Below are 24825 nucleotides of genomic sequence, written 5' to 3' on the forward strand. Positions count from 1 at the left end.
TAGTTAAGGAGCCGATATTGGTTAGTACTCGAATAATTTTTCAGTGGAATATACATAAATGAAGCGAAACCAAAGCGAAGCGCTTCCTTTTGTCTAAATAAAGATAAAAGCCCAGGAAATACCTTGAGCTGTTGGCAAAACCTTATATTAAACAAAGTGAAGTATTGTCCTAATTTCAGCCATTTTAGGCAAGAAGTTACTCAGTCATTAGAATCAGACTATTTCTGAATTTCGTTAAGATTTCTTACGTATTGACCCATACACGCGGCAAAAAGTCAACCTAAAATTCAGAAATATTTATATTAGGCATATGGAATCCGCATTTGGGGTGAAGAGCAACCAGAAGCCGTTCAAGAACTGCCCATGCATCCCGAAAAATGCACTGTTTGGTGTGGTTTGTACGCTGGTGGAATCATTGGAAATAATTGACCCGATTTTAACCAATTTTTGGCATAAGAGGTTACATGGGTTTCCTCGGCTAAAAGAAAGCATTTTTCAAAAAATTTTTTTTCGCATAAAAAATTAAATATTTTTATACTATTAACAATGAACTTCTGAAATTTTTGGAAAAAAGTATTTTAAACTCTGATTTTGCGATGCCATTTCTGGCGACCCCTCCAAAAACAGATACATCGCGTTGGTAGAATAACTTCTTACAGCACCATCTAAAGTGAAAAAGTACGTGTTTTAGTTAAAACCTTAAAATAGAACTTGGAAGATGGCGGATGGAGAAAAAAACTGAAAAATGGATTTCTGGCAGACTGAACTGTTGTAAAAATACAAAATGAAAATTTCAGTGAAATTTTCGCGACATTTCTTTTCAAACAGTTGTGATCGAAAAAATTCTTCGTCCAAGTCTTTAACAATTGTGTCTCGAAGACCTGTGTAAATTGAGAAATCTTGCCAACCGACTTCAAAAACCCTACTTAGAGAAAAATGATTTTAAAGACGGCGCACTTAGCCTAGATAAGATAATAGATTTAATACGATAATCAAAAAATCGATTTTTTTAAACCTTTGATGAAACCCTTGATAACAACATATCAAGAAAATATTATCCACGAACTTCAGTACTAGAACTCACAGATTGATCGAAATGTTCTGTAAAAGATCAGCTAAATAAACTGTTGAACACCACGGGCACACTTGTAGAATTTCAAACACTGAACACAATTTTCGACGGTTTTCAAGCATAAATCGGCCGCTACTGCTGCAATTTCACGTTCGATATTCATACGAAGCTCATCAATCGTGGCTGGCTTGTTGGCATAGACTCCAATTCAGGCCATAAAGATTCGGTTATCATTAAATGGTAGCGATTCCCATTCACAGTAACGCCAGTTCATAACCGCGACAGTTGTTGCTCAGCCCAATTCACGAATATACGACGATTCTGGTGGTCAAGCGGCTTCAATTCTTGCATCAATGTGATCTTGTAAGGATGTGGTTTAAGATATTTTCGCAAAATTTACCACAACGACGTCACAGAGATGCCCCAACGCTTGAAAACGACGTGTGAGGGACTGATCTGGGTCTTCCTCAATTATTATTGACGACCATAAATTGGACGTAGCGCTCTTAAAATTGATTCCGAAATTCAGTAGTAAATTTTAAAAATTTTGACTCGTTGTTGGATCGTATATCTTTTCATGATGAAATGGCAAACCTTAGTAAAAATAAATGTCAAAAGAACGAGAAAAAAATATGGCATCGTTTGCAGTCCCTATCCATCTACTTTTGTAGCATCCCTATTGAAAAACTCGTTACATTAAATCATTTAGGAGTTACGGCCACGTCTACTTTTAAAGAAATTTAGCTCACATCTCGCTACTCTCTAAGCCTAGTCTCTGTATAAGTAAAAATTACAGTTTAGTGTCTTAACTCAGTGCATAGTTATGTTATTAAATTGTCTTTCATTTTCGGCGGTTTTATGGACGTGGCAGTGATCCGATTTCATCCATCTGCAGTATATCACAAATTTTCAAGTTATCGCTTGTACAGACAGACGTAGTATTAACGGGCAAACAGTCATTCGACATTCAACGCACTGGTTGACAGACCGCGCTCATATTTGGCATAGTAATTAAGAACAGCCCTACTAACTTAACAAAATAAATATTTTATTTTTTTTCAAAAATTCTTTACCCAGGGAATTTTATTACAATTTTCGGGTACTTTTTTGTCACAATATATATATATATATATCTATCTCGTTTTGAATTGATGGCCTTCGATTGGATGACATATTTAGTACTTCGGATTAGATGGTTTTTAAAGAAATTGAACTAACGAGTATATATCATAAAACTAGGAAACTATACGGACTTGTGGACAATGTACCCGAGAAAGCTTAACCTAAACTCTTGATGTCAGCTATATCATAAGTTTGCTCCTAGACTTTTCTTACAACTAAATCTAAGCATCTCGAAGAAAAATATCTTTTCACTACACCCTCCGCCATAAATTTTATATAGAACTGTTTGTAGGTAACTCAAGCTTCACCTCATGGATTATAAAACTCTTCTTTAAAAATTCAACATATCCTACCTGGCGTCGCTACACCAAGTGTCCTGCTAAGCCAGCATCATTGTCAGCATCTAGAGAGAGGTATATTACTTTCTGCGTAAACATCGCTCACTAAGCGTTTTCACCAGCTTAAATATTAAATTTCGCATTGATCTACAAAACAAATTGTCACCTAAAATGCAAAATAACGTAACACCACTTTTCATAACTTTACTCATATTGAACAAAATTTGAGTTTTGGTTATAGAATGGTTATACATATATCGGTTATATCTGACATATATATGTAATATGATGTATTGAATCGTAAGCCAGAAAAAATAACATTTCGATTTTTTGATGATACGTTGGTTTGCATTTTAGGTGACGAAATATTGATCAAGGAGGAGCACCAACTTAAAGTTAATTTAGGAATATATCGATAACTTCGAATCTCAGCCTCTTTATGATACGAAAACGCTTTTTTGTTGGCGGTTTCACAGTGACAAAAATATTTTTTTTTTATAATTTTGAGAAATTCTGAAGAATTGGCAGTTCTTAAATGGTTTTAAGTCCGGGTCTGCTTAGCTTATGAAGACCGCGACTGTCGTCGAAACGGTTATCAAATGAAATTTCATGCCGAGGTATCTTCGGACGTGGATATACATAGATAACTGTTATAATAATTTTTTGTTCTCAGAATGTACTAATTTCGTATGCATTTTTGAGGGTAGACTTACTAAATTTGCGTAGCCTCTGGTTAAGTTAAAGAAACACAGGGTCTCAAAGGAATACAACATTCGAGTATTTTGAATAGAGGGCGCTATTGCCGACCAACCATTCCATTTTTTATAATTTCGCGAAGAACATGAATATTTCAGTTCCAGGCACGCTTATCAACGATTTATTTATGTGACAGCTTACCTGTGAAAAAGAAAAGAAAAAAATAGAATTTTATAAGCAATTTTTCAACCAAATTTTATATGTTTTTGTAAATATAAACTATTTAAAATATGTAAATAAAATAAAATATAATTAAAACTAATATGCACCATTCTTTATGCAATACGTCTCTTCCCACCTCACTCACTCACTCATTTTCAATTTGCACCAAAAGCACAAAATGCCAATTTTCTTGCCACGCTCTCTTTATCAACTGCTTCACATACCGCTAAAAATACAATTAATTTCATTGTTGTTTTTCTTCCACATTGTTGCTGCTGCGCTTCTACCACCAATCCACAACGCTGGCAGGGTCCACAGGCCTGCACTATCCGTCAGCCGAAAATAATTACTCCACCAAGTCGAACAGCATCTGCAGCAGTCTAGCCAGCGCGCAGGATACATTGTGGCGTGTGAAAATGGCTGCCGCACAACAGCACTCCTCCGCCGCGGTGGCAGCGGCGGCGGCGGCGGCAGCAGCTGGCGCACAAATCTACATCGAACAGCCGCCCGGTTCGATAGCGTATGGCACTTGTCTGGATCCGCTGACGCAATGCGTCGTGGACTATGTCGGATATCCGGTGCCACCGCCACCGCATATAACGCAAGCATCCGCCGTCGCCGCCGCAACGGTGGCAACGTCGACGGCTGGCACTTGTGGCAATGGCATTCCGCACGATTTTTCAAGCTCCGGCAGCAGTCAAAGTCCTTGCGCGCCCACCAACAGCGGGTTGAGTGTCGTCAGCCAAGCCGCCGCTATAGGCGAGAGCGGTCAGCGGCAGGAGTATGTGGCGGAGCTGCAACAGTTGCACGAGCAGCAACTACAGCACCAACAGTATCAGCATCAGTTGCAGCAACAACATCAGCAACAGCTGCAATCACCGCCACAGCCGCCACAACGTTTTGGCACATTGAAAAAGTCGCGTCAGCAACAACAGCAGCAACAGCAGCGCATGGAGCAGCAGTTAGGTAAGTGTGACCAGTATTAATATCGCTCTTTTGTTGGTGTGTGTGTGTGTGTGTGCGCCAAAATGAGGTGCTGAAGTGGAGTAACCAAGGAGAGAGGCCTTCAGAATTGATTGCATTTGCACCTAATAGCACCGTGTGTGTATGTATGTGACTCCTTGCGGAGGCGCTGAAGTTCAAGTTTGCGTTTACTGCTGATTCCCGAAATTCGTAATTGAAATGCTGTGTGTTCGCAGCAGTTAATTTTCCAATCGGCAGTCAAGCAATAAGCGCGGAGCCGCAGGCGCTATCGATTGACTGCGTAAGACAAAGCAGAGCGTATCGCGGCTTTGGTTGACAGCGAATTAATGGTACCGAATCGTGACCATAAATTCCGTGATTTAAATACTTTTAGTTCAGCACATTTCACTCTAGGTGAGATGAGCCCAGTTACTTAGGTATTTAAGCCAGATTTTTGCTTTTACATACAGCCCTGGATGAGTTGGAAACCCGCATCCCAACATAAATTTAAAATCTTTTATATTTTGAGGCACTTTATTGAAATTTAAAATAATGCAGATTTTTTGGCTGCACTTTTTAACTTTTTTTTGTTTAAGAAGTGGGTTGAGAACACTTCGAAGCTATTAGTAGGTTTATAAGGGTCCTCAATGATACCCAATGGAGTCTAGTCATCTAATAACTTGCTGATTTTATGTATATTTTAGTTTCTACCATTCTAATGGCTTTTTTTTATCTAACATGAAGACCGCGTGGTGGTCTTATTTTCGTTGGCTCTTCATTCACTTAGCTTAACCGGTTTTTTCTGACTTTTTATGGTATTCCATTATGACAAGTGGCCTATGGTCTACCTTTATTATTTTTTAGCTACTAAGTTCGATATCAACTTTTATAAAGAGAAGGAACCATAAAAACTGTGCAAGTCATTTTCACTGATTATATAACCTGTATATTTTATGGTTAGATCGGAATAGTAAAAATATTGAAACCTACACCTAAACTGATTGCTTAACTCCCAGCATAGATATTTTTTATAGTACCAATTTTAGTAATAAAAAAGATGCATTCTACAGAGATATAATACCTTAGATCCGTCTATCTTCGAAGTTTTCTCCGTTTAACTCTTTAATATGGTTAGCCTGGAAGCACAAACTCCTAATAAACTGGGCAAATATTTTACATTCTACAGGTGGATCTAACTTCAGGGTCTATGTAGATATTTTTATAGTACCAATTTTTATATTTAGGGCTACTGATGGGAAATATAATACTTTTGAGACCAACTAACCTACTTGACACAAAAGATAGTTATTGTCCTGTTAGGAAACTTTGTACCGTGTGCTATACTATAATTTAAGATTTCTGCTTGTACAGAAAAAATGCCATAAGAGATCTTACTCTGCATACCGAAATTCACCACCTCAGGATGTAAGGGTTTCTGAGAACAGTTTCGAAATTCTCCACATCAAGTACTACTTGTATCTAAGAAGAGTGACTTCAAGTAGTTGAGAGCAAATACATGATCAGAAGTTATTAAAGAGATCTGTAGTTTTGGGTGCAACGAATATGCAATCCGATAGCGGTATTCAAAGAAAAACGATCAAATGTTCAGGTATTTAATTTTGAATTCAGAGAATCCATGAAGAAAATCAAAGACCTTATCCTATATTGTTTGTATCGTCTAGAAATCACCTTATTTTAACTACCGAACTTGATGGCTCTCAGCCTGAATTCAGTCGTCTCTTTGAAAAGTTTCGCAGTAAACACTTTCTAATACACTGCTTAAATATTTTTACTCCGGTCAGAGATGTTGCCGAAATAAACAGTGGCCTCCAAAGTTAACACTCAGAATTTGTGTCACTATAAAACATCACTTCGTGCTGATAACCGTGTAAGACAAAAGAACAGATGTACGCGACTCAGGAGCAAACACTTTTTACAAGAAATTTAAGAGCACAACAAGAGCTTTGGAAACCCTACCTCCAAGTATGGAATTCAGTGTACCTTTTTATCGAACAAAACTTTAATTCTCGTATATCAATTTACTCTTTGAGGAAAGTTCTTTTCTCAATTCAAAAATCAGAGTTTGGGTATCGAAAAATGCTTATGAACTCATCTACTGATAATCATTGAATAGACAACTCTTCTTTGCAGTTCTTCAGAGGCAGTTAGATGACTAACGGTCACTTAAAAGTTAGATCACGCATATATTCAAGATAGTGCGGTCTGAAACCTAACGTATACGAAGTCGCAGAGAAAAACAGGGTTATAATACTGAGCGCTGAATAGATATATCAAAGTTTCACAGAAGATCTATGAATGCAATACACTTCAATATAGTCATTCGATGAGCCTTTGGCTTGGCTCCAGACATTTTTTGACCACATTTCATTTTCAACAATCGTGGAACTTTGGCATCCCTAGCTTTAATATATTTTTTCAGCAAAGCTTATTTACCTGGGATTACTGCGAGATATTTTACAGCGCCTGAGTAATTTAACTCTCTAAAGTAGCCGTAATGAATAGCATGAGTTTCGACTTCATTATAAAAAGAAAGAACAGGGACCATTTTATAAAAATTTTCTCTTTATTGACTTTCCATATGATTCGATCCCTAAAGGGGTAACAGAGTTTACGAATGAAAGAATTTTTAAACTTTATTTACAAATGAAAGCGTAAGCTATATTTAAAACTTTCTTTTCTTACTCTTCTAGCAACTCAATGAATAATGGCCTTTAAGACAAAGGTGGGTCTAAGAAATGCTGGTATTTAAAATTAGTTTGGAGAATTTATGACGTACATAAGTTCAGACGAAAACTTGAAAAAACTCTGCCTTCTACAATCCACAACATTCTTTGATTCTGATCAAAATTTTCATTAGATATTATTCGATATTACAGAAAGCCATTTTGAAAGATTTATTTACCTGCCTTCCTTGAATCTTATTAAGCAATAACCATACCACTATTAACCTAAACCTTCAGTCATTCCAAAAATACAAAAACAGGTGAACACAAAAACGAGTTAAAAATAATAACAATAACAATAACAAATTACACAATAATACACAACACAAGAAGATGATGTGCGCTTTTCGGCATTAAAGCCACTTATTTTCTAAAAATATTACCACAAAGCAATCAGAAATAGAAAATGTCCGTACATTTCCGCATTTGCATGCGTGTGAGTGTGCGTAAGGATGAGAAAAAATATAAATAATAAAACAAAGCAGATAAGCAGGCAAATCACTGTGATTGATTATGCACTTAGCGCACAAGCACAACAAAAACAACAATGAATAGGAACAATGTGATAGACAGCAAGGAAGTCAGTTCTTTCTCTGCTTCTACTTTTCTATACGTATAGTACATACATACATATGTGCTGCGCTTTTACAATTATATATATTTACTACGTGAAAAACAGGAGCGTTTTGCGGGTTAATGGGCCCAAACTCACGACTATGAGAAACTAGTGACAATAAGAGAGCATCACTGAGAGTGATTTTCGAGCATTGGCTTGCTTTGTTAGGTTGAGATGAGAAGGTTATAAAAGATAATGTTTGATGGTACATTCGTCTTTTCACATATGGGCACCCGATTAATCAGATCTTAGAGTATGACACCCTTTAAAAGCTCTCAATTTAAAAAATCTCAAGCATTATGATATTGAAAAACACCCGCTCTTCAGTCATAATTTGAAGAAGAAACCATATATTCTCAAGGATTGAAATTTTTTAAAGCGCTGAAAAGATCAAGTCGAGACTTAGAGAGATCGCTTACTTTTAGGGGCAAATAAAATAAGGAGAAAGAAGAAGAAAAATTATTATAGAATATACAGTACATATATAAAGTTTCTGTAACAACTTATGGTATCACTAGCTGTCATATTCGTCTTCTATAGCAACACTTCATGAGCCAAACTATCTGATTTCGGAGTTTCTACCCTCCAGAATGGCATTTAGTTCCCAATTTGTTCTATTCGCAGTACACTTAACTTTCAACGACTTCAGAACTTCAGGCCCAAAATTAAGCACCTCACTCAGCAATCCATTAGATGCTGACGTACGCTTGTTATGCTTCAAATGAGAAAGCATATTTCTTAGCACAGTCAAAGAAAGTCACATATACATACATCTACTTTACCATATACAAATACAATATACATATAAATTGTGACTATGCAGTTGCTTTCTTCCACACTGGTGGAAGCAGAAAATGTTCGTGGGAGGACATTTTGGTAGCTTTTGACTACAAAAATTTCACTAGTTATATCAGCTACTAGCATCCCCAGGCATCAAATCAAACTAGAGAAAGTAGTGATTGCGAAACTAATGGATTAATGGGTGTTATTGCACATAGGCAAAACCCAGTTCGATGCTGGTTCCGACCAACCTCAAAATTGTCTAATATAAGGATAAGGATAATCAGAATGATACTTTGAGTTTCTAACTTGAACGCCACATCTATCTCGCAAGCTTTGTGGAGGTTTAGAGGAAACAATTCTATCTTTGACTTTGCTGAATTCTAAAAGGACTTTTTCCTCGTATCGGACACTCTTAACTGAAACATCTAAACATGAAAATGGTTGCCGCTGCGGCATTCAGTGCACCTTTTTATCGAAGAAAACTCTAACTCTTGTGTATCATCTTACCCTTTTCTCAGTTCAAGATCAGCGTGTGGATATTGTAAAATACTGCTAAACTTATCTACTGATGATCATTGAATAGATAACTTTTCTTTGCAGAGGCAATTGGATGATTAACAGTCACTTATTAGTTAGATTACGGTTATTTATCAGTTAGTTCACGGACACTTATTAGTTAGATCACGGTTACTTATTAGTTCGGACACGGTTACTTACCAGTTAGTTTGCGGACACTTATCAGTTAGATCACGGTTACTTATTAGTTACTTACCAGTTAGATAACGATAATTTATCAGTTAGATCACGGTTTCTTATTAGTTACTTACCAGTTAAATCACGCATATATTCATGATGACGCCGTCCTAACTTATACTAGGTCGCAGAGAAAAGCAGTGTTACAATATCGAACGCTCCGCTGGAAGCATAAGTATATGGAAGCCGATGAATGCTATAAACTTGAATATAAAATTTTTCCTCATTTCACATTTAACACCTTCGATGAGCCCTTGCTTTGATTCCAATCATATCAATTAATTTTTAGTTTCGAACATATTTCAATTTCAACGACAGTGGAATCTTATGAGCACGCTGAAAAAAGCCTGCAGGTTGACGATCTTTCTATCAACTGAACAACTTCAACCCGATATTACTAGAATGAGCATATTTTCATCGCTTTGCTTGGGCTTTTGTCTCGTCAGTGGTGTCAGCAACGTCAGATATCTTGCAACCCCTCCGCGTAGGTGCATAAATCCGTCCTTGTGCAAAAATAAACTCGCACATACCTATGTATATATATATTTCATACTTTTATATAGCAAACGAAAAGTATCTATCCAGCCAAGATATCTGACATAACATAACTGTGCATAAAATAAATATATAAATTTGCTACAAACATATGCATGCGTTAGATTTTTCATGTTATCCGCAGATTTGCGCACAACCACTTGGCATACTGCCTTCTATTCAAGCATAAATTATACATATGTGATGTGTACAGTATTGTGCAAAATATAAGCAGCTTAGTTTAGCTCTTTTTAATTGCTTTCAATTATTATGTTTATTGGTTAGAAAGTAATGATGCTAGGGCCATTTCGGGTAAATTAAACTACTTTTGAATACGGCGCCACCTAGCGGTAATATGTTTTTATTACTAAATTGACTTTTCCTTAATAATGCATATATCTAATATAAATAGTAATATACATAAATTGGAGTATAACTTCAACATTTAAATGCGTAGTAAAGCTTGCATCTGCTAACGAAATTTACAGAAGGGGTCCTAGTTGAGTAAGTTGGTTTTGTGACACTTATTTCTTCTATTCACCACGCTCAAAAGTATAGTATATCAAACCTTCTGCGTAATTCGCCATCAGACTCATAGAATCTGAGTTTCTAAATAAACATGTGCCTTAACATTCGGAAATCCCTGCTCGCTTTGAATACAAACCAAATTTAGACGTATTTTTCTCTGCCCACATACTTGAAGGAGGTAGAAGGTTAGACCTTCTTCACTGATGGATCAAAGTTCAGATGGCAGGTTGGTGGAGGAGCATATTGCCAGAGTTGACAGTTCTTAGTCAAATAAAAAATCCGGATAAAAATTCTGGTTACGAAGACCCGACTGTCGTGGGAACAGTTGTCTTGGGAACGGTATGCGTTATGTCACTATCAAAGGCATCGAGTCACTTTGTGAGCAATGGATGCGAGGTTACAGCGGAATCACAACTAACTGCAAATGTGACGAGCTGGCAAGGAAAGCACCCTAGCTCGCTATCAATATAATGGGAATAAGTTGATACAACACTCTCCTCGTATTTTATACTACTGGATAGCTGGGCTTCGCGGGAGCTTGGCCAGCGCTCTACTACTATCGGCACATTCGCAAGATCTTTTTGGCCCCAGGTTGATCGTAAGAGACCCAGTGAGCTCTTTTTCCTCAATAAAACGAGGTTTATCTTAGTCTTCCCACTATGAAATTGTACTACCTGCATCCAAGAATAAGATTAGGAATTATCGGATTCAAGCTACAGTAGCTATATGGAAGAAAACGAGTTAGAAACATCTCATCACTGCTTTCTAGATTGTCATACGTTTGTGATATCAAGGCATAAGTACTTGGGGGTTTCCACTGATCCCACCAACAGGGCTGGAACAAATTAAACAACTAATCAAATTTGTACTTGCCATGAGAGGCTTTGCAGACCGGATACAAGCCTTTTATTTTTACGTTCTCACAAAACAAGTTTGCCATGAAAAAGCTTGTGTTTGTCCATTCAGTTTGTCTCGGTGGTTTTTTGACGAGAAAAAGTTAGGTTAGGTTAGATGGCTGATCCTTAACATGACAGGAGATCACACTTAGACTGTAATGTACAGTTATTTGTGAAGCCAGATGAAGAACTCTTAAAGTTGGATGTCAGATTTTAGCAAAGCGTTCTGAACCTTTCACAAATATGCTTAGCTGTTTTATTTATATTTCCGTTTTTTCACCTGGATGTCCAAAATATAAGATCCGAGGTGTTTTTGTCTTGATCAGACAAAGACAAAAGATCGGACATTGAGGAGGCCTTCTTCCGAACAGTTGAGGTAACTGGCATCCGAAAAAAAATGTCTATCTTACCGCATGAATCCCGATTGGACAGTGTCCATTTAGACTTTTCTAAGCGCGAATAGTTCCCTAGACCTCTTACGATTTTCCCCGAGCCAGAAGGACCTTGCGACTGCATAGCTACTGGTAGTCAATTAGGGCTTGTGCAATGGGTCAGAGGTCCAACATTCCAGTTGTGAACCACAGTAAGCCAACGGAACTAAAGTACCCGTCCTAGGAAGCTCCTCAGCCTTACAATTTCCAGCAATACCGTTTTGAATTGGCACCCAAACCAGTTTAATCAATAAGTAAGCCGATGCTAAAGATAATAAGTTTAGTCTTTAGAGCACAGTAAGCGAGCTCAAGGCTAATATCGCTGACATATTATGAGAATGAATAACCACTGTGCCCCATCTGTAAGAAGCTCTGCTCCGGAGCAGTAGATCTTCTGCTACTACTTCCGCTTAGAAGAGGACGACCCGCGGTGGCCAGAAAGCCTAAAACTGGAGGTGATAGATAGTTCCCGACAGTATACAATTCAGCATTATAAAAAATACTTGATTACCAGTTACAAACTTTTTGCACGCTATTGTACATATGATTTTATAAAGGAGAATGTTTCGCAAGTATCCAGCTACGAGCAAAGGAATTCGTAGCTTTCAAGGTGCGCCATAAAATGGCATATATGTATGCGTGTATGTGTATATGTGTGAGTGCTCACGTGTGTCTCACATTGTCTTGGACTAGCGACGCGTAAGCGACGAAGCAAAAGAATAAGTAGCGGTAATAAAACGTAGTAAAATAGAAATGACAAAGAAGAAGCGACAGCAAATACAAATAAAACTCGCACACATGCATAAACCCACACACACACTTACACATAAAGTCGCATGTGCGCGTTGCACTGCCGTTTGTTACACTTGAGTGCAATCGGAGTGATGCGACAGGCTGCATAACTTAAAAGTAATCGCATATCTACGAATAACTGTAAACGCACACACACGTGCGCCTTAAAGCCTTGCTGGCACTGCATACAAACTTGTATGTCGGTGTGTGTGTGTGTTTTTATCACACAATCAATAAAGGATATACGCAATGCACACGTTGCAACACACGCAAAGCTAACTGTGCTTGACTGGCAAATATGAAAAGAAGAAAAAAATTGTACTTAAATTTAAATTCAAATGCCAACTGTCAAGGCACATCCGCCTGGCAGGTAACGAGGAAGCCGGCGGCGCTGATGGCAGGTTGCTTCTGCAGCGGTGCGTATGCTAGTGTGTGTGTGAAACTACGTGCATTTGTGTGGGTGCAGCTGCGTGGAATGGAAATGCTTTTAAACACAATTGCAGATTGAAATTCACACTTAAATAAATTTTATAGGATTCTCAAGGACTCTGCCGTTGCATGGTAAGTCTCTTGGAATGCATTTAACCAACGAGGCGCCGTAAAAAATTTAATTGCAAGGAAAATGAACTGAATATATGGAACATTTGTGGTTTGATATTTCTAACTTATACTAGTAGAAGAGCAGTAACTGGAAATCTTGACAGCCGGTCAATAATTTAAAAGTCCGCGGTAGCAACTGAATTACCTCGCGGTTGAATTAATTGTTAACTAGATTTTGGCGAAAAAGTACATGCAAATAAAATGCAAAATATTTAGTTATTCATCAATATTCATTTTATCACCTTCAAAGTAATCCCCACCAGATGTAATGCACTTATGCCAACGATTTTTCCAGTCCTCGAAACACTTTTCATAAGCACTTTTTGGTATGGCCCTCAGCTCTTCCAGCGTATGGCCTTTAGCTCTTCGATCGACTTTCGGCCGAGTTTCACGGAGCCGCAATTTCAGTTTAGGAACACAAAAAAAAAATGGCACCGAGCCAAATCTAGTGAATACGGTGGTGGATCGCTGGTATTCATTACGTTTTTGGCTACAAATTCGCTCACGAATCCGCGAATTGTTCTTTCACAATTTTGGTCGTTTTTAACGGATGTTCTCACGCAAACGCCTCAATGCGGCCTAATAGAGCTCGTTATTGACCGTCTGTCCATCCAGCACAAATGCATGATGCACCAAACAACGAATATCGAAAAACACAATGAGCATCACCTTGATTTTTAAGCGACTTGACGTGGCGTCAGCTTTATCGGGTGGGGTCGAACAAGAACGCGTTTCATACACAAAACATTTTCCAAAATCATCCGAAAGGACTTGCGAGAGATGTCGAGCTCTCTTACCATCTCTCTAACACTTGCCTGCCGATTTTTAAGCTTCACTTCATCAGTTGACGAGTTGAAGGCTTTGTACCACTTGTAGGCTTTTGTTTTTGAATCACAGTAAGCATTTTAGATGACTCGCAACGATTCCGCACACGAAATTTGGTTAGAAATACAAAATTTGAGACAAATTCTTTGTTCGATATTTTTATCCAAATCGCAACGCACTACTGAGGTGTAGGGCCTTGAGCAGCTGCTATAAACAAATCTGTTGGCAGATCGCCCTCATATTTGGCAGCGTAATTAAAGACAGTCCTAACAACTTAGCAAAATAAAATTTTTGAAAATATCATTTACCAGGGTAATTTAATCACATTTTCCCTATGCTTTTTTGTCACAATGTATTGCAAACTGAAACCAATCAAAGTTCTTTAGCACCAATTCCAGATATTACTGAAAATATAGAATCCACTAATCCAGAAGTTCTGCAATATCGACTTGTTATCGGGAAAACCAACATTTTAAAGAAACTTTCAGACTGCCTATTGTAGTGTGCCATTAGACAAATGACCCAATAATGATTTAATCTTTTTGATCCCTTTCAATTAGGAAAAGCATGAAACCATGATTCTGAAAGATTTGCCTTACCACTGGTACAAGTTTTGATACTGCGAACTAAAGCCTTGGTTATACTATGTTCGGACCAAAAAGAAAAAGCATTTTGAAAAATGTTATCTTGTGGAATCTTCGTTCCAACGTGTTTTTTGATAAGTTTTCACCCTTGACAACTATCGGAAGTTCTTGCTCTTGCAAGATAAGTGCAACGATGACACAAAATGCAAAAATCAACGTAATATGCAAAATTTGAGATCGATATCTCCGAAAAAACGAGAACTAATTCTGATATTTATATACCATTGCAAATAAGAGATAAATTGATTCAAGGTTTTCATGATGATCATTTGAGAATCGCCCTAATATTTTATATCAAGCGACAGCTGCTGTAGTCAAGTGACAATTTATTGCCGGGCAAAATATTAAAAATCGATTAAACTAGAGGCAAACTTAATATACCCTGTTCAATTGTACTTTGCATTGCTGAGTTCATAATCATTAAAGCCTCGTTTAAGTGATAAAAGAAAAATGCTTATGAGTTTCCTATTTTTGACGACGAACTTTTAGTCTAAGGCTCAGAATCTAATTATTGGTATTCATTGTTGAACTTAACTATGAAAAGAGTATTCTTTAATAAAATGTGCCTTCAGCGACTGAGTTTCAATGGTCTTAATAAGCTAATAGTGCCTTCTCCGAAAAGAATTTTTCAGTTTCGAAGAAAGAAAAAAGTCACAAGAAGCATAATTTGGCAAATGTGGTGGCTAAGCGATGACTCTGGCTCCATGCTTGCTCAAAAAAATCAGTCTCAATCATGGAATGTGACGTGCCATTATCGTGGTTTGCCCACAAATCCTCTCGTTTCCACCAATTTACTACAGTTAGACGCCTCAAAATCCCCAAGTAGTATTCCTTACTAACCGTTTACTTTGTTGAACGAATTCGTGAACCATGAAAAACAGAAAACGATGAGATAATGCTGTATTATACAGCATCTCTTTTATTACTAATAATGATTTTTTTTCAAAAGATGCAGGACCTTCGGTACGGGTCTAACATTCTCACGCTTCATATCCGCGAGATAACCAAAATATCTTGAATCGATCCATAAGAGATCTTGAGTTACTCAGCTATCTCTCTGATATCAACAAAACAATTTTCAAACACTGCGACTTTTCGATGTTAAATAAAATAGTAACAGTGGTGGATGGACAACCCGAATGAGGCAAGTTTCGATAGCTCCACAACCTCCACTAAGTCGTTTGTCCCACTCGAACGCTTGTGTTCGTGATAAAGTAGACTTCCCAAAATACTTCTCTAACATTTCTATTTACAACAAAATTTAATTTCTAAACTTTCGCTATACATACTTTCATAGGTATTGAGCATTTTTCACTATCTTTAGCCAACTGAATGGCAAGTCTTCAATGTATATTTCAAATTCGCAAGATCGCGTATGGTATGAGAAACATTCTGCTTTTGCTGAAGCTTTCCCCGAAATCTTCTACTATGGTTTTCATATTAGTTCGTAATTGAATAAGCGTCTTGATTTAGTTGTGAGAGTTGAACACTGCCACTACATAGAGCCTAATGTCGATATATTTGTCGACTAGAGTCAAAATTGTGTTTTCTAATAGCAGTATTACCTATACAGGCCAAATTCTGATGGCGATATCTTCAAATTTATTACTTATAAGTAGCTCACTGCGAAGTTAACGGTCAACTAAAGAATTATGTGCGCGGCTTTGCATATCGGCTTCGGTCTCAAAGACATCACAGACTTCGGCAGGGCTACAACTGTAGAAGCTGAAACGGCTTGCATGCATCTGTATGTCGTAAAGTAATCTCCTCGCACCTGATGAAGGAATTAAGTGATGTAATACTCGTACTATAGTCTCTTCTCCCAAAGGAGAAGAGTAAACTTCACCAAGAAGTTCACGGAATGGAATTATCCCACTCTCGAACTACTGCTTAGGGATAGTACAATCAAAACGTACACCGAGGGTTCGAAAACATCGGAGGGAATTGATACAGGATTCCCAGAACCATGGACCAAACTCTTCATACCTATGGGAAGTTTTTCGAGCATTTTTCAAGCACTATCGCAACGAACGTATAACCATACTTAGCGACTGTCAAGCGACACTTACAGCAATCTCTGCTAGCAGGCGTGTAGAGAACGGCTAAATGATCCAGCGGAATCTGGGTGCCCGGTCACAAAGTAACCGCCGAGAATGAACTGGATGATGAGCTCGCCCGCTCCGTTCATTGCGGTTGCTCCCCATACTATAAATATGGAAAAAGCAGTTGGCAAAGAGAGGTATTGGTAACAACTCTAAGACATGCGTCATGCCAAGTTGCTAATGGTGGGTTATAATCTCAGCAAATTTTAATATGTAATCTCCCTAGGGACAAACTCAGAATACTTGTCGCATACAGACTGAAAAGAGCAAGCTTAAGCAGCACTTATATAAAAAGGGCTTAGCTTCTTGTGTAAATTGCCGATTCTGCGACAGGAAGCCTGAAACTCCAGAGCATCTGCTAATTGACTGCGTAGAAGTCTGCAGATACAGGATAAAGGCCCTTGTATCCATACTTCCAAATAGAGATCACATCGCCTCATTAGCACCTAGCAATATATTGGAATTTTATCAATAAGCTGGGGCTAGATGGATCGTTGTGATTTAGGAAAGAGCACAATAGATCTAATATTATCTTACAGCAAAATACTAGATATTCAACTTTCTAGACTTAGCTTTCTCTTCCTCTTCAATTTAATTATGTAATTAATCGATTTCGTACTCGTAGCTCTCAAATTCATTTCCAGGACTTGGATGAAATAACTGCTAGCGCAATCACGCGGTGATTGCTTTCGAATTTGTTAAAATTAAAGTGTTCAACTCTCTTCAAAATATGAAAAACATATGAATACGTACATATGTATATCCGTATATGTACTATGTGTAAGTCCGGGATTACGTATAACAGCCACTGCCGACACAATGCTCATTTAAATTTCACCGCAGCTAATTTGTACCCCTCTATGAATGAATTCTGAACAATTTACTCGGAACACTCAAATTGCTTGGCAGCACACGCGCTTACAGCCACTCAAGTGCAGCCTACTTGTGTATAACGGTAAATTATAGTAACATCAATTGCATGGCACACCCCTGCGCAGCCGCTACACCCACACGCTGCACCGGTGTGCGAACGTGAAGCGAGTGCGTTTAATTGAATCTTGGCGATAATCAATCGCGCGTGTTAACCACACCAATTTCCGTTGTGGCAATGCATCGACAGAGCAATATTAAATTATTGCTGCATATGCGCATATACTATACATATTCATATACATGTGTATGTGTGTGTGGGTGGGTGAGCATGTTCAACAAAGTACACTTGCTGGCATATGTATTTGTAAACACCCACATATACATAAAAATATACATGCATGTTGGTGTATGTGTGTGCGGACAGGTGCTGAAGTGGCCGCTGCATAATGTACGAGCACAATATATTATTCCTAGACGAAATGCTGTGGCAAATATGGTGGCGGCCACACACACGCCCACACATATGTACATATATGGATAAATATTTCTCACACACACATACATATACAGGTGTAAGTTGGAGCGCGCGTAAAATATGTGGCAATTAAATGAAATATTCATGACAACAAAAACAACAACAACTTGCTTGCATATAAATACATCAGCAATTTATCCATGCATATGCATATATGTGTGCATAATTAAGTGCGCTTTCATGAAATATTTTTTTTTTTTTGATTTTTTTTCCGCTCGCATTGCCGTTAGGCCACAACGGTAGCGGGAGAAATTCACAATTTCGCACAACAACAAAAACACGACAATGAGGACAATAACAATATTGCGCAGAGCGCTCAATCACATGCAATAACACACGAAGGTAGTCGGGTTACAGCGGCAGCAGCAACAACAATAATGCATGTGAAAACAACAACAAGAAAAGTAAAACAAAAACAACAGCAACAAAAAATATTAATTTTTCGTGGTAATGCAAGCACAACAACAACATTAACTAAAACAACAACATTTCTTACAACAGCAACAACAACAATAATATGTATGTATGTACATGTAAAAACAACAACAAAAACAACAAAAATCTGAGGCAACAACAACAAAACAATACAAATATTGCTTTTCCTGGTAATGCAAGCACAACAACAACATCACCAACAACAACGAAAACATCTACATTTCCTACATAAGCATTCTCTGCAAATACAGCAGACATAACAACATACATATTTGCAGCAGCACTAACAACAACAGAACATCACTTACAACAACAACATATGTAAAATCCCACAACGATTGCAACAGAAACAACAACACCAAAAGTTTTGTTTGCGCTGATAACACAACTACAACTACAACAACAACGGCGGCGACAACAACAATATTAATAATATTAACAACAACAACAAAAACTTGCAATACAACTACATTAAAAATAAGCCAAAACAACAGCATCATGTAGCCGTACAAACACAACAGTAGCAAAAACAATAATAACAACAGCAGCTTTGTCAACAACAAAAAAACCACAGCAAAAACCAAAACAGCAACAACATCAGCATCCGCATAGTCAAGAACCAGCAACAACCAGCAACAGAGCAACGAGCGACACAACAACAACAACCAGCAAACATATGCATTAATTTGCCACTACAAAAATAACAATTGAGACTGCATATTGCACTTGTGCAGTTCAAGCAGGTGGCATGACATGGCTCAAGTGGCAAACGAAAATTGCAAAAACGAAAAAAACCCTAGGAAATTGGCTTGAAAGCAGCAACGGCGTCAGCGGCGCAACAAATAAGTGGCTAATTGCATAAACGGTAATATGGCGGTTGTTGTGGCGTCACACCGCTCGGTGATTGACAATCAACTGTGGGTGGCTACAAACGCTTACTTCGCAATGTCAAGTTTCAACCGTGTACTAATCAAGAGGCTTTTCGTTATGAGCCGGAACGACATTACATTAGTGTACGCTTAATTAACGCAGAGTTAAGCTTCGACTTGATTTTAGGTTACTTATTGTTGACTTGGCTCATGTATTATTGCTTCGAAACGGAAGGATTTCACGTTGGTCTCGAAAAATCGAAGTATTTTCGAAATATCGAAGACTAACTTTAACCGAACCCTACATAACCTCAAATTTCAGTTTATAATATAAAAGCGGATTCCACGATTTAAAACTCCCAGCATAACCCAGAACCTTCACAGAACCTTCTAACCTAACATATTTTATAATACTAAATGTTGAAGAGTTTTAATCTAACCCCACTTAACCTTATTTTCAAGCAGATGTTAAGTGGTTATTCCAATAAAGCTGCGACGAAAGAATGCTGATGATTTACTATATCGAAAATTTAAACAACATCTCTCGGTAGCAAAGCTCCTCGAGAGATTCCAAACACTCATTTACTCAGACATGTCCTAAATATATGCTGATAACAACTCCACTTATAATTATAACGCAAATTATTCTTGAAGGAAGTACTAGGCATAGAGAGGGCCTGCGGATTTCTACTCTCCGTCTGCCCGTTACTCTGTCGGTTTTTTGGATATTGATCTGAAATTTCGGACACGTCTTTTTATTCTCAAGAAGCAGCTTATTTGTCGGAACCGCTGATATCGGGCCACAGTATTAAAAAGCTGTCATACAAACTGATCAACAAGAAAAAACGTTAACTTCGGCTGTACCGAAGCTAATATACCCTTCACAGGTGCATTTCTTTTAGTAACTATGTGTTCAGTTTATATGGAAGCTATATGCTATAGTAATCCGATGTGAACAATTTTTTCGGAGATTACATTGTTGCATTAGAAAATAATCTATACCAAATTTCGTGAAGATATCTTGTCAAATGTGAAAGTTTTCCATGCAAGCATTTGATTCCGATTGGCAAATATTTCAAAACTATACCAAATTTCGAATATATCTTGTCAAATGCCAATAAAAACTTTTTTCCGATCGTTCAGTTTGTATGTTATAGTGGTCCGATATCCGCAGTTCCGACAAATGAGCAGCTTCTTGAAGAGAAAATGACGTTGGCAAAATTTCAAAACGATATCTGAGGGACTAGTTCGTATATACACAGACAGCCCTACATGCCTAAATCGACTCAGCTCAACATACTGATCATTTATATATATACTTTATAGGGTCTCCGATGCTTCCTTCTGGGTGTTACAAACTTCGTGACAAACTTAATATACTCGTACCCTGTTCAGGGTATAAAAACATGTTCCAGTATGGAAACTGCTATGTGTGTGAAGGGTATTTTAGCTTGAAATCAATAGAAGTTAAAGTTGATTACTGATGTGTTGGCACTAACGTTGACGCTATTGACAGCACACGCTGTCAGCATTGCTGCTGATAACGGTATATTGGCAACGGTGACGCCAGTGATGACGGTCATATTGACACCTCGCAACACAGCAGCTACAACAACTTTTACGCTCAATGAAATTCTTACAATACACGAAGTATGCCAATTATGTGCAATTCAAATGTGGATGTATGTGTCTGTATGTGTGTGTGTGTATGGGAAGCACCAATACACAGGCAAAATGAGCTATTTCAGCTTGCAGGTACACACATATTTGAGAAATTTGCATGGCAATAACCGCATAGAATACAAAAATATTACATGCCCAACAACAGATGTGTGTGTGTGTTTTTACACACACATATAAAGCTGTATGTGCGGCAATTCACACGGCAAACCGCAACAAAACAGCCAAACACATTCCCGGCGTACCAGTGTGAGCGCGCTTAAGTGACTTCGCGCAGGTGTTGTGCACGCCACCCATCAACAACAATCGACTCCGCGGCCTAACTGTTTCGGCTCGCCTGTAAATATGCTTCACTGTTTCCGGTGCACGTTTAAGTGGCACTCATACGCCCCGTTGACCCTCGTGAATGCCGCTAATGGGCGCGAATGTGTGCGCATGTGTACATGGCTGTAGTTGTATATTACACGCTTGTATGTATGTGTGGATCGGTGTGTTCGCCGGCCACCGCAGCCGTCGCTAACGCTCGATGCGCGGCGCATTTTCCACTTCAAAGCATCGCTTCAAAATTTAATTACTGTCCGTAATTGCAGGCTCACATGCAAATACACACACGTATACCAGCGCACACATACATTGTCGCATTTGTGTTGCTTGAAATGCTATATTTTCATGCACACTCTCACATATGTATGTATGTGTGAGGCGAATTTTATGATTTAATTGTGTGTGGCGCGCAAAATACTTCACTTTAAAATGCGTTTAACGTGTGAATGTGTGTGTACATATCTTACTGCGCGTTTGGGTTAAGTGCTTTGACACTTCACGTCCTTTGCCCGCCACTTTTTCGTTTCTATAAAACACCCCGAATGCTGTGCCACACTTCAGATTCCCATTTAACCTTTCCTTCACCTTCATATCACTCCTGTGTCGTCAGTGTGTGTCGTCATGCCATCACATTTATTGCTACTTACCTGCTCCGTACCTTTTCACGGTAAGTGTACTCTTTTCGGCATTGAAAAAGTCATCAAGCCCTTTTTATTGCCTCCTCACATGCGCGCTAATGTATTTTATATCTGGATGTTACCCTGTAGGAAAATGTACCAGTGCCAAAATATTCCGATTCAAATGTATGTACTATATATGACTTTAGTAGCTCACCCTCTTACGCAGGCGATTTTGTTTTTGCAATGCCCACCAGAGTGTTAATTGTCTCCATTTAAACACATTTCAGTTACCATAGTACTAGTTCTTAACTAGTCCGAAGTTGCAAAAATTAGTCGATGGTAGGTAAAACAAGAAAAAACTGATATTCGACTGCACCGAAGCTAGAATACCCTTCACAGGTGCATTTTTTATGGCATAAAAGGATACAAAAAGATCTTTACTTCATTTTTTTAGGTAAGTTTGTATAGCAGCTATATGCTATAGTGGCCCGATCTGAACAAAAAGATTATAGCCGCACCTTGGATAATAATTTGTACGAAACTTCGTGAAGATACCTTAGAGATTAAAAGAGTTTTCCATACAAGGAATTTACTCTGATCGGTCAGTTGTATGGCAACTATATGCTATATTGGACCGATCTGAACAATTTCTTCATATATTATAGCGTTCCTTTGTGGAATAATTTGCACCAAATTTCGTGAAGATAATTTGCCAAGCATTTGAGTTCAATCGGTCAATTTGAATGACAGCTGTAAGCCATAGTGGTCCGATATAGGCGGTTCCACCAAATGTGCATTTTTGGTGAGGGCAGGATTTGTGCAAAATTTCAGAGTGATATGTCGGAAACTGTAACTGTATATATACATACATATACAGAAAAAAACAGACGGACTGGACTCGCCACACTGATCATTTACATATATATATACCTAAAATGCAAAACAACGTATCACCAAAAATATCGAAATTGAGTCTTTTAGCATAAAATTTTTAGCTTCCGCTAACAGATATAACCAATATATAACCAGTTGGTAACCAAAACTAAAGTTTTGTATCAGTATGAGTGCTTTTGTTTTATGAGTTTTCCTTCACCTGTACACTTATAAAAAGTGATTTTACGTTATTTTGCATTTTAGGTAACGATATGTACTTTATAAGGTCTCCGACGTTTCCTTCTGCGTGTTATAAACTCGTGGCAAACTTAATATGTATATAGATATGTACTCTATTCAGGGTATAAATAGGCAAAAATCGTGGTGACTGCTTATGAAGAAGACGATAGACTAAAAAGTTGCTTTCAAATTTATGAGATAGAGATAGAACTTTGGAGCATAATGGACCATAAACATGTCACATTGCATTTCTGAACTTTTAATCTACACTTATAACTAATATACTTGGTGGATAGTGACGGTTTGACAAGCACCGAATACATGATCTCGCTTTTCAATTGGGAAAGTGGGTTTAAAGTAAACGTAGAAAACAAATGGATGGCATAAGGATATGTAAGCTGCGCGTAACACTCTAAACATTCTCGAAAATGGAGGATGGAATTAGTACGCAGATATGCTGCCCAGAGATAGACATAAGGCAGCCACTGCAGTATATTTCAAGCAGAGGTCTTTGCTCTTTCCAAATCCGGAGAGCTGATCTCTAATGCACCTGTCGGCATTTCCGAAGTCAACATCTTCGTAGACAGCCAAGCAGCAATCGAAGCAGTAACCTCCTATCGCATATCGACCAAAAGTGTTTTGGGAAGCAGGGCTGAAGTGTTGCCAGAAGCAAGCAACTGCATTTCTACTTAGTGCCAGGTCACAAAGACATCGAGGGCAATAGTAGACGAGATTGCCAATAATAGTGTACGGCTAACACCTAAAAACGTGAGCAATATTGAAAACCCATGCATTGCCTTTACGACGATCTAGACTTAAGCATTGTAAAAACTCAAAACCTTATGGGACGAGCTACCTGTGTGCAAAACTGCAAAAGTCATGTGTTAAACGGTAGTTCGAAAATATACAAAATTTCTATTGGCACTCGATAGAAGTGACTGTAGGAACATGATCGGAATAATAACTAGTCACTGTCTAGTGGCCACACACGCCCGCAAGGGGCTGACAGATCGAGAATACTGCAGGTAATGTCTAGAGAAAGGCACAAGGGAAACAATAGAGCATCCCTTGGGCACTTGACCAATATGGGCAAGACTGGCCTGTAAGCATTTGGGATCCCAACAGTATGATACACTGGAAGAGGTATCGATAGTGAGGACAGAGAACTCAGTGTTGTGACACTGCGAAAGAGCGCCTTCTTCTTCTTCAAATGCGGCCATCTTTTACGCGATTAAAGCGAAGTTTACAACAGGTCGCCAGTTGTTCTTCTTTTTCACTGTTTGGCGCCAGATTTATATATATACATATTGTATATAGATCGTATATCTCGTGCAGCCGCAATAGATCATAAATTTTCTCGTAACGCCGACTCATCAGATCTTGTCATCGTCCATCCCTCTGCACCACAGAGCAGGACGATGATGATGAGTGACTTGTAGAGTTTGGTCTTTGTTCGTGGAGGGGAGACTTTACTTATCAATTACCTACTCAGTTCGAAGCAGCATCTGTGGGGAAGAGTTATTCTGCGTGGGATTTCGAATCAGACCTTGTTGTTGGTTATGACTGTCAACAGTCACGTTGGAGCTAAGTCGCGAAGTACCAAGTTCAGACATAGCGGTATAGAGGCAGTTCCTTTTCGTGATTGATCTTTCTTCGCGGGTCGTGTTTCTTTCTTTCGTCCTTCAACCGGTCCAATAAAGCTATATAATGGTCGC

General features: G+C 38.3%; 1 protein-coding gene across 1 annotated transcript in view; it reads left to right on the forward strand.

Moving 5' to 3' along the window:
• The window catches only part of LOC126752280 (hemicentin-1), a 393430-nt gene that overhangs the window by 354472 nt on the left and 14133 nt on the right, over positions 1–24825 (forward strand). The window contains exon 7 of the mRNA XM_050462979.1: positions 3760–4416. Coding sequence (XP_050318936.1) covers positions 3760–4416 — 657 coding nt within the window. The remainder of the gene's footprint in view (positions 1–3759; positions 4417–24825) is intronic.

The sequence above is a fragment of the Bactrocera neohumeralis genome, chromosome 3 (assembly GCF_024586455.1).
Source record: "Bactrocera neohumeralis isolate Rockhampton chromosome 3, APGP_CSIRO_Bneo_wtdbg2-racon-allhic-juicebox.fasta_v2, whole genome shotgun sequence".
Lineage (NCBI taxonomy): Eukaryota > Metazoa > Arthropoda > Insecta > Diptera > Tephritidae > Bactrocera > Bactrocera neohumeralis.